General features: G+C 33.9%; 1 protein-coding gene across 1 annotated transcript; it reads right to left on the bottom strand.

The window, feature by feature from the left end:
- Window positions 1-1,327: 1,327 nt before the first annotated feature.
- On the bottom strand, window positions 1,328-14,098 carry LOC131144104 (protein REDUCED WALL ACETYLATION 3-like). Its single transcript, XM_058092491.1, has 17 exons — window positions 13,813-14,098; window positions 13,642-13,700; window positions 11,312-11,403; window positions 8,990-9,127; window positions 8,823-8,879; window positions 8,651-8,723; window positions 5,861-6,019; window positions 4,957-5,106; window positions 4,586-4,841; window positions 3,766-3,887; window positions 3,582-3,668; window positions 3,334-3,422; window positions 3,132-3,194; window positions 2,927-2,983; window positions 2,109-2,208; window positions 1,834-1,992; window positions 1,328-1,724 (listed from the first exon to the last, which is right to left on the bottom strand). The coding sequence occupies exons 2-16, from the start codon at window positions 13,672-13,674 to the stop codon at window positions 1,837-1,839; spliced, it is 1,632 nt and encodes a 543-aa protein (XP_057948474.1). The 5' UTR covers window positions 13,675-13,700; window positions 13,813-14,098; the 3' UTR covers window positions 1,328-1,724; window positions 1,834-1,836.
- Window positions 14,099-14,667: the final 569 nt, after the last annotated feature.

The raw sequence follows: 14,667 nt of genomic DNA on the forward strand, positions 1-14,667 counted from the left end.
CTATGGCTCCAATATTTTTCAAAATCTTCTTTGAGGAGAATTTCAAGTAGGTAAAGGACTGGGGTTTATCCAGAAAGTGTAGGGGAGTTGCACCATTTCTTATTACCTGAATTGAAAATTTCCTAAGGGTGGTCGACCAAAGTTCTTCCATCAAGATTTGATGGTTTGAAGAATTCCAACTTGGAAAGTTGAGGCTTTTGGAACAATGATTTCCACTTGGAAGAGTTTGTTTTAGGGTTAAAGAGTAAAGTTTGGCCCCCCCCGCGGGGGGGATGGGGGGAGTATATTGAAGGTAGTGTGGGAAGGTCGAGGGTGAAGACAAACAAAGTTAGTTGGAGACAAGGTATGTGTTGTTCATGTGGGCCATGTTCTGCCATTATAAATCGTGAACCCTTAAATTTCCTTCACACTTAAAAATGGATTCATGTTTAAACCGCACATATCCTCCTTATCTACTCAAAGTTCCAAACCAAATCTCCGTGTATGAAATTTGAAGAATTTGGACTTGATTACCACATCATCAAGGTGTATTTCCAAGCATGTCATAAAAGACCACATTTGTTGCTCTTTGGTAGGTGACATTTACATTCTTAAGGAATTGCCTTGTATTTCAGATATGTCGATGTAGGCTAGACACTAAATTGTTATTTTATAAATTTTCTCCTTAGTTATGATATTTGATTGTCGCTTACTGGTCATTCATGTAAAACAACATTCAGTGCCATGATGATATATTGCTCAAAAGATTTGTGACTGAAATTTCAATTTAACCCTTTTATTGAGGATTTATATGGAAAAAGAAATAATAGAAGCAATGTAGAGATTGTTTTTTTAGCTAAGTTTTAAACATCAAAATAAATAATTTAATTTTAATTGTGAATATTATACTCTTTTTTTTATATATATATATGTATGAAGATTGGCACTAGCATAGTTGCTTTGTAGCTTTCAGTAATTATAGACAGGAATTTACAATAGTAATAGGAATATGCGTGCAAAAAAAAAAAAAAATACAATATTTCAAAAAAATTTAATTAATTAAATATACTACCCCTCATTTGGAAATTTTAATTAACTTATGAATATGAGAAAGAATTTGTTTAGAACAATATGAAAGAAAAATCATTAAAACTGCAACAATTTCTTATTATTAGCATTAGAGATTGAGATATGTAGAACTAACAAAATTTCTAAAATTAGGGTGCCAAAATGCATCATTGCTCTCCACAAATGTAGTGGAATGAATCAGCATAGATCCTCTTTCAGACGAGATATTCACGCTTAAGTTTTTCCACAAGACCGCAAGAAACAAGATAAAAATAAGACATTTCTAAATGAAAAAATGCATTGCTAATGACTGGTGGAATTGTTCAATACCAGACAACAAATCTATGTCACAGGAGCCTACCTTTTTGTTTTTTTTTTCATTAATGATTAACAAAAATAAATGGGGGAGAAAAAGACAAATAATATATGGCAATTGTCCACAATATTACCAAATTCCTTTTCTTGGGAACCCCTATTCTTTGCCTGCCTTTTCAATGGCAAAGAACACTTTCTTTCATCTTTACAACAGCAACGGGAGTGAGCTTTTCCTCAAAGCTTGAAAGCAAGATTTGCGAGTAGCATCTTCCAAGCTCCTTATTTTACTCCATCTATATCTTGTTCATGCCCTCCAACAAAGATCTCTTCATGACTTCCTCCTGGGTCCTGCTCTATCAGGCCTGTAGTGGTTGAGTTCAGTAAATGGTTAAATGTAGGCCCAGAGCAGACGACACAGAGCACAAAATGCGCACAAACACAAAAACACTAGATGGGCAAAAGGGAGCATACTGATCAATGAGGGATCTGAAGCAGAACCAGGGCAATGCAATACAAACACACAGAAATGGCAACTCCAGCAAGAAAATTATACAACAGCTTTCCATTGTCTTTTGTGGGTACAAACATGGTCTTAAGCGAATTGGTTAGCTCAAATATCCTATGGGATATCTGCACAAGCAAATGAAGATGTCTAGAGAGTAGAATATGGAAAAAATATATATATATATATATATCTCATTACTTTTAGGCTTTAAAATTTGTAGCTTAACCAAAAATTTTCTTACTAAAATGTAAATTGTAGTTGTGAGCATGAAGTTGAGCAGTGGATAGTCTTCTGGGATAAGTGAAAGCAGCCACTTAGGTTGTCCATTAGGCGTACTTGATCTGCGCATAGATATTGGAGAATAAGTAGGTCTTACATCTTAGCGTTAATGTACTGCAATCCTTTTCAAAGACAAATTAGATGAGAAAATAGGAACATCTCATCTCAACTCAAATGCTCAAGGATTGATGATTTTATACGGATAATGGAAATCAAAATACCTTGAAAACTAATGTGTTAGAATTAAATTATGGAAATGGCTTCCCATTGTAGGATTATTTGTGTACAATAGTAAAAAAAGAAAAGGTAAATTACACTGCAAGTCCCTAAAGTCTTACTGAATTGCACTTCACTCCCTAAAGTTTATATTATATAAATTTAATGCTTTGATGTTTCATATTCAGGCTAGTTCAAATCCCTGCTTAAAGATCTTGTAAGAACTGAACAAGAAACTTTAAGAATCAAACTATTTACAATTTAAACTTCATGGGGCGAAGTGCAATTTAGCGGAACTCCAACGGCCGTGTAATTTACCAAATAGGGTTCATTAACAAACATAATAGATAGGAAAAATAAAGCCCATAAATGTAACAAAAATTACTTTAAAAGGTTCAGGGCTTGCATCAAGGGCTTAAAACCGACAATTGCCACTTGGCATTGTTTTACAACGTGTATTATGCCACACATAAAACACGAGAAGAATGATATTTTAATAGTTCAAATAATTTGCAACAGTAAAAGGTAAAAGGGCAAATAATATAAGCAGCAAAATCCACATACCTCAACCAGATGTGGAACTGGGAAATATATGTCTCCAGAGTAATCTTGCCAAGCCACCTAGTAATACAGACTAGTTCAATTAAAAGGAACAAAACATGTGATGGGACTAAGTTTAAATAAATGTAATAATATTTTAAGAAGAAAATTTACAAGGTTAGACAGTTCATAGACAACAATTAATTATTTGTTTAAAAAAAAAACTTACGCAAAGAGAGTTAAAGAGAAATTCCGAAGCTTCTGTGTGAAATTCCTCAGGCAAATGTAAACACTGGAATGCAATAAAGAATACAAGACCGTGAGCTACTAAACTGCTAAAGAGTCAAATGATCTACGTGTCACACTGTGAATGCCATTGTTATGCTTCACATTAAGCACCCTAAAGAAAGAAAAATAGACTTGATACGCACGTTATGGGAATCCATGATGTGTAGGGATGGAATTTGTTGTATGTAGCTTTGTCCAGCTTGTATATATATTCGTACCACAGATATCCAACCTAAAAGGGGATGGATTATGGAATCAGTCCATGAGATTACAAAACTAAAGAATAAAAAATATTATTTGAATTAAGAAATTAAAGAATAAAAATTATTATTTGAAGTATCAGAGAAGATAATAATAATAATACTGCAGCCTTGAGGACCAGGCAACTCACAAACAGAGAAACTCCAACAATGCTTGTTTTGATCGTGAGTTTCCGCTTGGGTTCAGATTCTTCCAACTTCTCCATCCACTTCTCAACCTAAACAAGAGTTTAAAAAGAATATTTTACGGATTTAGTAGCCAGCAAACATGAAGCACCTAGGAAATGACAAGAGCACCAACATCCAAGAAGTTACATTGGGGTGGTAATATGCATATATCATTCCAATGATCCATATATAGCGATCCAGCCCAGATCTAAAGTGCCATTCATGCAATTGAGGAAGATTTTGTTTTGCAGGATCTGGATCACTGTACCCTGCCATTGAAAATAACAATTATGTCTGTGCCTAAACCAGTAGGTAACCAGGAAACCCAACTCAACTTCAATTATAGCTGCTAGATTTATCCAAAAAAAAAAAAAGCATGATAAACTTGAAAGAGTAAAAAGGAAGCATGAGTAAAGAACTCCCAAACATTATGCCTATAAAAATAAGAAATTGAAAATGCAGGTAGAATTTTCCAAGATTCTGCTTACTCCACTTGAGCATATGCAAAATAAATCCATGAAGCTAATCTAGCTGAGTTCTAATCTGAGTGGCCCACTTGAGTTTGAGTTATTTGGTGCTGGAAATATTTTAGGATTCAGGATTCATCAGAAAGTATCAGAAAAATATTCGAAGATCATGGATGAACTGGCCATTAAAATCATTCATAATGTTGCTGTCATTTTCAAAAAATAAATAAATAAAGATAAAAAGAGTTGTCTTTATTCCATAACTGTTTCAAATTACTCAGCAACTCTGGTAATAAGTCAGAATTATTTGTACTCTTAGGGATGGTATTCAAATTAATTCATCAGTCATTGAAATATATGGAATAAACTCAGGATCAATCTGATTCAAGGAACTGGGAGAAATTCAGAAATCTGGAATCACTTGAAAGTTTAGTTACTATATAGCCAAGCCTTAGATTAATACAGCAATACATTATGAACTAGTGGAATATGCTACCAACCTAATATAAATGTTAAAGGACGCCAGAAAATGTCAAAAACCCCAGGAATCTCCCAAATCAGTATAACCACGAGAAAGGATGCAAGAATCTTCACAGCCATCACTGATCTATTCTCATTGTACTGGTGAAAAATACTGAGGGCTCCATACACCATGAGTGTGAAAAGAGTGTGCATTGGGCAGATATAGTACAGCATATAGTCATTATTAAGAACTATACAGCAAAATGCCACAAAGAAATTTAACCGCCACATCATCTGCACAAAAAATGAAAATTCAAATATATGTTACAATTATTAAACTGTACAAAATTGAAAAGAAATCATATCACATAAAGTGAACTAATAATGTAATCTGCAATTACAATGTCACCTGAGCAAAGCGTGCAAGGCTAAAATCCTTTCTTATGTAGTAATAGGAGAAGTTTCCGAATCCAGTCATCCAGACATATGCAGCAATAAATACACGTATTGCATTGTATATCTCCGTTGCAGCAAAGTAATGATACATTAGAAATAAAACCTATAAAAAACCCAGATGGACATGTTAACATTCCTAAAAACTATGCAAGGCTGTACATACTCTAGACAAGCAGTGGGTAACAAGTACAAAGAACATAGCAGTTTTACGCAGTCAATACTGAAATATAGAGATGACCTACCTGAAATGTACTAGCATAGATTTTTAGCAATCAATTTGGCATCATTCTAATTAATATAGATCAAAACTATATTACTACCAACTTACAATTCTACACTTCTACAGCTTCTTGGAAGCACTGCTCCCAATTTGACCATATCTAAATAACATCAAAGCTGAAGAATATTTCATTATAGTTGTTTGAGGAGATGGCCCCAGGGCGGTTTGGGGCCCCCCGGGGGGGGGAGGGGGGGGAGGAGGGACAAAAATAACAATGCAACGCTCAGTGCTTAAGGCTCTTACTATTTATTTACTTTTGGCATCAGACAAAAGTTCCCATGCCATGTTGGGTCATGGTTGTCTCAGGAGAGCATGATGTACACAGCCTTATATCCATATTTGGAAAGACAATGCCCATGACTCAAAGCTGCAACCTTCAGGTTTAGGTGTAACAACCTTGCCATTGGGTCAAGGCTCACCATAAGAAGAAGAAGAAAGAACAAAAAAAATTACATGCCAAAATGATTCAGAGTCAAAGTGATGATTGCTAAAGCAAGAATTGAGTGCATGAAATAATATTATAAACAAAAACATAACTGATGTACGACACAGGTGCTTTTTCAACAAGAAGACTTGCCTGCATCCATCCTTTCCATTCTTCAGTCTGATGTCGATTAAGGTAAAGCAGCGATTTTCCAGAGAATGCTGACTTATCACTATGTTTTTTGAGAGATGTCATTGCTGAAACTATGATAAGAAGAACGTAGAGAAAGAGGAAAAGATCACGATTGTATTTCTGTCCAAGGAAACACACAAAATTAATTAAAATCAAAACTGAATTACCTATTGATAGATATAGATATATTGATAGATAGTGCAGCACTGCAGTCTACTTCAATGATTAACATCAACATGTAAAGGAAAAATCAGGACTGTAATACAAACATAAAGATCAATTAAAATGTCAACCTTGCACTCAGTGTCTATACATAATGTTGTCTCATCTCAGTATTCATTCAGAACAGAGAAGAAAAACTAGGGGCTTTTGCTACAGCTGATAGAGGCCGATGAAGTTTTGTAGTTTATACATGTATAACCATGCGCGTGCGCACAAATACACACACAAACAAATGTGCATGTTTGCGTGCGTACAACTTGATATTATAATGTCTTCTTTTATGTAATATAGGCATCATCATATCATTTCCTTTTATGTCAGCAAGTTCAAACAAAAGCCTTCAACCTAGTATAAAAGGAAAGCTAGCAACAGTTGCTTCCTGCACTCTCCTCATACACTCCCTATGATTTAGCCATGTGGCCTCCTTTTTTTTTTTGGTCCAAACGTGTGAGGTAGCACTTCAAACAGTTTTGGATTCTCAAATATTACTATTAAAAATTTTTCCCCATAAATTGTGGTTACAGATTAAACAATTGTTGCTTTTGAAAATAAGGTCAAATGGACCAATCATAGGGTGAGTGTGAAAGGAGAATGCATAAAGCAATGTTTCCTAGCATTCCTCAAACCGATAAAAATGACATTATTTTATCATTTAGGGATATATTTACCAAAACTTGAATAGATTTTCTCCAATGTTTGTACCATTATTGTCGTAGTCGTGGTGGTTGTTGTTGTTATTGTTATTATTATTATTATTATCATTATAAAAATTGAAAAAAGAAAAACAAGAATTTTTTGCTATGGTATATAGGGGCTGGTAAAGTTTTGTACTTTATATAAATATAATATATATATATGTATATATTATATATAAATACATATTCACAAACATAGATGTGTGTGTTGAGTGTGAGCATGTGTGTGTATAATTTGCTACTATAATGTCTTCTTTGTAACATAAGTATCATGATAGCATTTCCTTTGACCCTTTATGTGATATTAATAAATGAACTAGTGTCGGCAATTTGAACAAATAAAAGCCCTTCCATCAACCAAAACTTATAATTATTAATTTTTTTATTGTATTCATATATTTAACAAAAATTAAACATATTTTCTCCAACATTTACAGATTTGCATTGTTTTTGTACACTTGTTCTTATTATTTCTAGGAGTTCAAATTATTTTTCTGCAATAATTTACTCCACATCAGTTATACCTAGTCTTGTACAAGACATATGCATGGACAACACACTAATGATTTACAATTTTACCAGTATAATTTTATTTTTGCATGTTTAAATGAAAAACACAAAGCTACCATTAGCAAAGTGTGAAAAAATAAATAAACAAACAAATAAAACATTTGACAATATGTGAAAATGGACAAGGAGAAAAAGGAAGGCAAATATTATGAATTAGACAAAAGTATTGGTGCCCAATTAGGAGCACAAAATAAGTATCCAAGCGAGCAAGAGCAGTTCAAAAGTATATACTTAATTGGAAATAAGAGCACAAATATCCTTTTTCAATGTCATAGCTATCTTTAAAAGGTGCAGTCATTTTTGTAATGGACAAAATAACCTTTGATTGATGGTGACATAAACTGAAATGGTAAGCTGTCAATCACAATACCACCTCCATGCTTTAATGCAGTTATAGGAAAAGTGTGTGTGTAAAAAACACATCCGCCACACATTCAATTTTCAATGCAAATGAAAATTCTTGATGTCCAACATCCAAGAACACTAGAAGACCTCATTACAAGGCATTTCAGAGATTAATAATGCTAAGCCTCAATAATATCAATGCCTCCAAGTTACTCCCATGACCAATCAATAAAGGAATAATTACATAAAGATTCAACTAAATCTCAAAGCCAAGGTAAACATTTTCTTTCTGCTGACTTTCCAAGTAGACTTAATTCACCATAGTTTCCACTTTCAGGTAGATAAGTATTTTACTATCTACATTAAAAATGTTGGAGCTCCTAAATAGGACGTGTGAGAATATGAATAAAGGTAATTTTATTTTCTAAAGACCATCTGATCATGGCAGAGAGAGAGAGAGAAGCCAATTCTTTTATAAACCAGCACAACTATGCCACATGCATCAAAGTGTGGATCCTTAAACTTATGAGGAGGCACATAAAAAGCTAATTCTTTTATAAAAAAAAATGTGTGTTTTCTATTGAACATAAATGCAACACTAGTCCAAATAGGGCATAAAACTATTTATTGCATGCATAGTTGCACACCAATAACTGGGTTAACTCTTTAAGTTCAAACACAAGATCAACACCCCACCTTTCAATTTACATTCAGCCACCAAATTCATAAATGTTCATCTCTGTCGTAGTCAGAGCAAACACGTATTTAATAATATTGAATTTTTTTCCTGAAGATGCTTCATGCATGTTTTACAATAATCAGAATGCAAAAAATTCATGTAAATATTCCGCAAAGCCATCATGACAAACAAATCATGAATAAGAACTAGAAGAATCATTAAAGAAGGGGACAAAAGCACCTTGGTGGATTCTGCCAAAAAATTTGTGCGGTCACATATGTAGAAATACAAAAGAATTGACCCAAACTCAGACCTATAAGAAATTGCATCATCATATATTAGAAGGCATGAAAATCTGCCAAGCATGCCAAGCCTTTGCAGTTATCATTAAGTACAAAATAACAGGACTTACATTGCCCTCAACAATGCTCGATGTTCTAGCAAAAAAGATTCATCCATTGTCAGAAACCTGCGTTGCACCGTTGCCAACAGATGCAGGGGGTAAAAAAAAATTCTACGGCCACAATTAAAGAAAACACCATTCAACAACCAAATATACAATGACAAACAAGAAGCAACCTGATTAAATTTGTCCTGACAGATGAGCTATGAAACTTTGCCGATGCTGATTTTGTAAGGCCTCCTTCCAGCAAAATTGCCTGATCCTCATCTTTCACTGTCTCATTTCCCAGTTCAACCAGATTATTATCTGAATGACTGCATCCCAGGAAAGTCACATGTTCAGCATCAGAAAATATTTGCAAGGAGACATCAGATTTTTCTTTTGGGCTGTTTGTGCAAGTGAAAATAACCTTTCATGTTGGGTAAAATAGTCAGCAGAAAAAAAATAGTCAATGTGAATAAGCTCAAGGAAAACAATAACTATTTATTTAATTAACATAAAAGAATTAAATATTAACCTATTTTTCAATAAATATTTCCCAGGAACAAGCATGTAATTGCTAGCTTTAACAGAAGGCAGCCAATAAGATGGTACAATGTGCATGGCATGTTATAAGATAGCTTTATGAGAATGATAGAAATGCCATATTGTTTTCATTTTTTCCAAATTTGCACAGGAAAGTTGGGAAACATGTTTTATTGTTTTATAAATTTCTCAGAGAAATCCAGGAAAACTGAAAAACAAGGAGGCAATTTTATAATTATTTGAATATCTGGAAACAAAGAATGGAAACTGTTCTCTACAACTAAACATGCCCTTATTATTCCTATCAAAACTTTAATATTAATACTTCCACCTGCCCCTATTTCTACACCAATACATTTAGTCACTTCTGTTAAGGCTTGATGTACATTGTTCGCCCACAACCTAACAGCTTAAGCTTTTAGGTAAAGTGGTAATGTAACACGGTATCAGAGCTATGGTTGCCAGGAGATCCTGGGTTCTAGTCATGTTGCCCGCATTTATCGCTAGCTTCTTCAGAATTATATTATTCCCTGTAATGAGTATTCATTGTTGTTTACCTGTCCATGTGTAATTGGGTTGCACAATTTGGGGGAATGTTAAGGCTTGATACACATATTTGGCCTACAACTGAACAGCTTAAGCTTTCAGGTGAAGTAGTAATCTAACAACTTAATCCAAGTCGAATGCATGCATGTCAAATCAGTCACAGTTTCACACTCTTCCAAAATAACTAGCCTGTCAAATATTCAAATTCTTTGATTTCAAATAAAGTGCTTGAAGCCCCAAGACTTTTTTTATGGCATTACTCCATATATTCACAAGGATGAAGAGAACAATAACTAAGGCAACATCTTATGCATATGGAAATGGATACTTGTGTGCATATAATCACATAAAAACCAATATATTGTACAAAGATCTGTATGATCCCTATTGATCCTCCATGACAATGAACTATAAGCAAACTGTAATGAAAATGCAAATTCTACAAGAATAAACTAATAGGAAGTATGTGTTGGGCAGATTCTCAGACTTCAGTTGGCATATGACAGATCAGTTGCTTCAACACAGAAATAAGAGTTTTGAGAGCCAATAAATTCTTACAGCAGTAATGAAGAATGAAACTTGATTCCAGGTAACACTGACAAAACAACTTCTCCCTACTTGTAGAAAATTTAAGAACACAATAAAATATAAGACAAAAAAGTTATTCTAGAAAAAAGCACTTGGTTGTGCATGCCAAATTAAAGAAGAATCGCACATTCAAGGCAATGAGGAGTGGATAAACGAAGCAAATTAGACACAATCCTTCTACAATTCTCATAAAAAAAGAAAATCAGCATGAAGAGTGAGCAATTAAGGTAGAACCTACCATATATCATTATCTAATGCACTATTCTATTCAATTATACATCATATAAATCTCAACTCTAACCAAACAAAAAGCAAAATTTCACTAGTGCCCCTATTCTTTTGTGCATACCATATAATTTCCATGCAGTTGAATTACTACTTCCATAGAACTGTTGTGTACACAATTGACAGAATTCTATTCAATTTGTACCATTGAATTTACATTCTGTTCCATTAAGCTTCATTTTGTACTTCAAAGTGGTTTTTTCATTTTTTTTTTTTTTTGGATCAATTTTTAGATAACTCACTATTTGTTCCAAATTGCTCCTCTTTTATATATTTTTTCCTTATATCAAAAGTCAATGCAAACTTGCTTGACGAATTTTGGTTCTGGTGCATGAGTCAAGTAAATAGTTGTGCTCTGGCAAATCTAATTCCATAAGAGAAAATTCATGGACAACTAAACAGAAGGGTAAGCCAGATCTACCCTATAATTGATTGAACACCTAAAAAACGTACAATAAGTATCAGCATTGCCCCCAAAGACCAAAAATGTTATTTAAAGAAAAGGTCCTATCAAATAAGTGCACAAATCTCAATGTCAATTGAGGGAAACTTACACTTTTAGAGGAGATGGAGACTTCTTGTACTCTAAAAACTCGGAATATAACCATGCCACAAAAATTTGAATGAACCCAAGCAAAAAAGACACCTGAGACAAAATAAGAAAAGGCGTCATTATATCAGGCAAAGTAATGAGCAATAAACTGAGATTTGCGAACTGCAAATCTTTTTTTTTTTTTTTTGTGGGGGGCGGGGGGGGGGGGGGGGGATATGTTTTATAAAATAAAGAAAAATTTATGTGAAACTAAATGCCAAAATGAGTGAATTAAACTCAAAGCAGACATTTTACAGAGACCTTGTCCAATGTTCTAAAGCCCAATTCAGGATGTCAACAACATTACTGACTTAAGCAGTCATTTCAAAGAGAACTTCTCCAAGTTCCTAAAGCCCAATTTGGGATTTCAACATTGATATTGACTTAAGTTATTAAGGAATCATAACAGGCACATGAACATGGCTGTATCATGCAACTGGCTGTGATTTTTCAGTACTTAATTCAGTCATATAGCACACTGATCCATTTAGAGATCAATAAATTCATTGATTGCACTGCATACAGAAGCACAATCAGTAAAATAGGAAAAAAAAAAAAAAGGACCCATTAGCCAGTGCAGGGACAGCCAAGTAATGTCCTAGGAGAGGTGAGCTTGATAAAGTCCTAATAGCATTTTTCAAGAAGTGACCACTCTCGGAGACTGAATTTCTGTACTGTGCTGCACAGCCCAAGATAACTTATGCCATTGCACTAAACAACTGCCTCATATACATTCTATAACAAAAACAAAAGGAAACTCAAAGTTTCTGCAATAAGAACATAAAAAATTATATGAAAACTTAAAGAAACATTGGTAAATATTCAAAAAAATGTTCTATCATAAAGCATTGCTTTAGGACTTTATCAAAGTTTCTGCCTGAACACAATGCTTTAACTTTGAAAGAATAAGCCATGAAGTATAACTACTCAAAGGCAAGACATACCAAACATGTGTAGGATTTTTTTTTTCTATCATAAACTTTAATAATGATGAGTGACATAACTAAAATTTGGAATAAAAAAAAAACAACAAATCCTTCAGTTCTTTTTTCTTCTCCCTTTCTCTCTCTTTAAGAGCTGTAAACCTATCATTCTAAGGTATAAATGAAACATAGAAACAGTATCCTATGAAACACACAAACAACAGGGAGTGTGATTACACTATGTACTATACACGTGAGAAAATTCATCAATAGTTTGAGAAGGTATGATGATGAACTTGTGAGAGACTGGCTGGAAAAAAGTCTTAAAATCCCATCATACAACCAGGCCCCCTAAATGAAATGGAAAAAAGGGAGGTAATGGTGCTCTCCTTACAATACAATTTCTATATCACTTTTTTTTTTGAGAACTTCTTTTTCATCTCCATAGAAAACAAAAGTTATGGGTGCATAATTTCAATAGGATATAAACCATAAACCATTTAAAAGGAGAGAAGTACAACCTTATGAAAAATAAAATACTCATATATATATATAAACATCACTTAAAGGAGACAAAAATTTTCGTAAGTTACACATCAAAGTCTATGCACGTGACTTAGTCTGCACGTTTACTTCTTTTTTTATGTTCACATCCTACTTTTTTTTTTGTTTTACTGGTTTAAGTAGGATTAGTTATTCATTAATGGTTCAGTTTGTAAAGCGTCAATTGATATGATTGAGTACATTCACAAGGCTTTGTTGGTCAAATTGTTTAACTCAGAGGAACAACTTGCTAATTTGACAGGTCTTGTTTGTGCTATATGAGAATCTCCTGTTAAATAGTCAATTATAAAACTGCAACCAGAAAATTTGACTCCAAAGAATTTAAGCTCATGAATTACAAAATTAAATTTCCATCCATTTGTCCTAGTTTGTGAATTTAGATTGTGAATTTATTTTGCTGAAAGGATCCACCGCCCACCAAAATGAAAAATTAAAAAAACTAATAAACAAATAAAATAAGCTCAACCGTTATAAGATAAAAGGCTTAAATCAGTATTCCATCCACTATACATGTCCCATCTAAAAATTAACTGCAATACAACAAACAAAATGCAACCTTTTTCAGAAGCTAAGATCGAGACCTGGGACAGTTTTTATAAAAACCAACTCCAATTTCAACAATAAAAAACGAAAGCAAAAATCATCACCCAAAACACCTTGTCCAATAACCCAACTGCAACTCAAACTAAATCGAAAAACACACAAATTTCCAATCAAATAACTGAAATTGCCCACATTTCAATTCACAAACCACCCTCCATACGGGAAAAAAAATGAAAGCACGAAATTGGGTGCGAAATCACACCTGGCCAGGGGTAATTGGCCCAGAAACCACCATCTTAGTTCCGCGTACCAGTTCCAAAACTGCAAAGGAAACAAAAGCAGAGCAAATCAACGACAAAACACCCACATTAGAAGAGAAGAGCGGCGAATGCGGAATCAAATATCTGAATTGATGGATCGAAGGAGACAGCACCTGTAGAACAGTAGGTGGTGCAGGAGAGTGATCTCTAATCCATCTTCATAAATAAGGGGAAGGAAGGAAGAGAGAGAATAACCCTAGGGAAGATCGAGGGAGATTGAAAGCAGGAAATGGAGATCTGAAGCAACAAAGTCAGTCGTCAAGGTTTGCTTCACGAATAGAGAAAATGGCGGAGGAGACGTCCCTCTCTCTTCCAACCAACCGTTGAGAGTCGCAGTAGTTGTCCAACACAAGGTAGACGTTCCTTTGGTAGATATGTTCATGCCTTTTTTTTTTTTTTCCTTGTTTTTTTGGGAGTCTTAAATCAATTAATATTTAAAAATTAATTAATTAATAATTATAATGATTAACCAATCAAAGGAAAGGAGTTTTTCATATAATATAACTGCTCTTTATGGATTATGTTACAAATTTCAAACAATCTAATTTAGTTGCTTTCAGGAAAAATCAATCTTAAAACGAACCATTAAAACTAGGATTTGGTTCAACTTGATTAGGTTAGAGCGATTTGCAGTTTAGCTTTTTATTTTTTACTTATTTATAATATAAATAATTTGAGTGAGATTGAAATTTTATAAGCTATTTCTCACCTTAAAAATATTTGCATCATGTCTAAATAATTTTAATAAAATCTAACATTATAGTAAGTACTATTTGTGCCCCCACGGGCATGATGCGGTAAAAAGATATCAGCACGTAAGAAGGAGCATCAGGAGTTCAATTTCAGGTATCACGGAACCAGCTGTAGCTATGGATTGTGAGAATTTACTTTGTGAGCCAGCGGAGACTCTGGATAGTAAGAGTTCACTCTGTGAGCCAGCGGGGATCGTAGATGGTAAGAGTTTTCTG

This window comes from Malania oleifera, chromosome 12 (genome assembly GCF_029873635.1).
Source record: "Malania oleifera isolate guangnan ecotype guangnan chromosome 12, ASM2987363v1, whole genome shotgun sequence".
Classification (NCBI taxonomy): Eukaryota; Viridiplantae; Streptophyta; class Magnoliopsida; order Santalales; family Ximeniaceae; genus Malania; species Malania oleifera.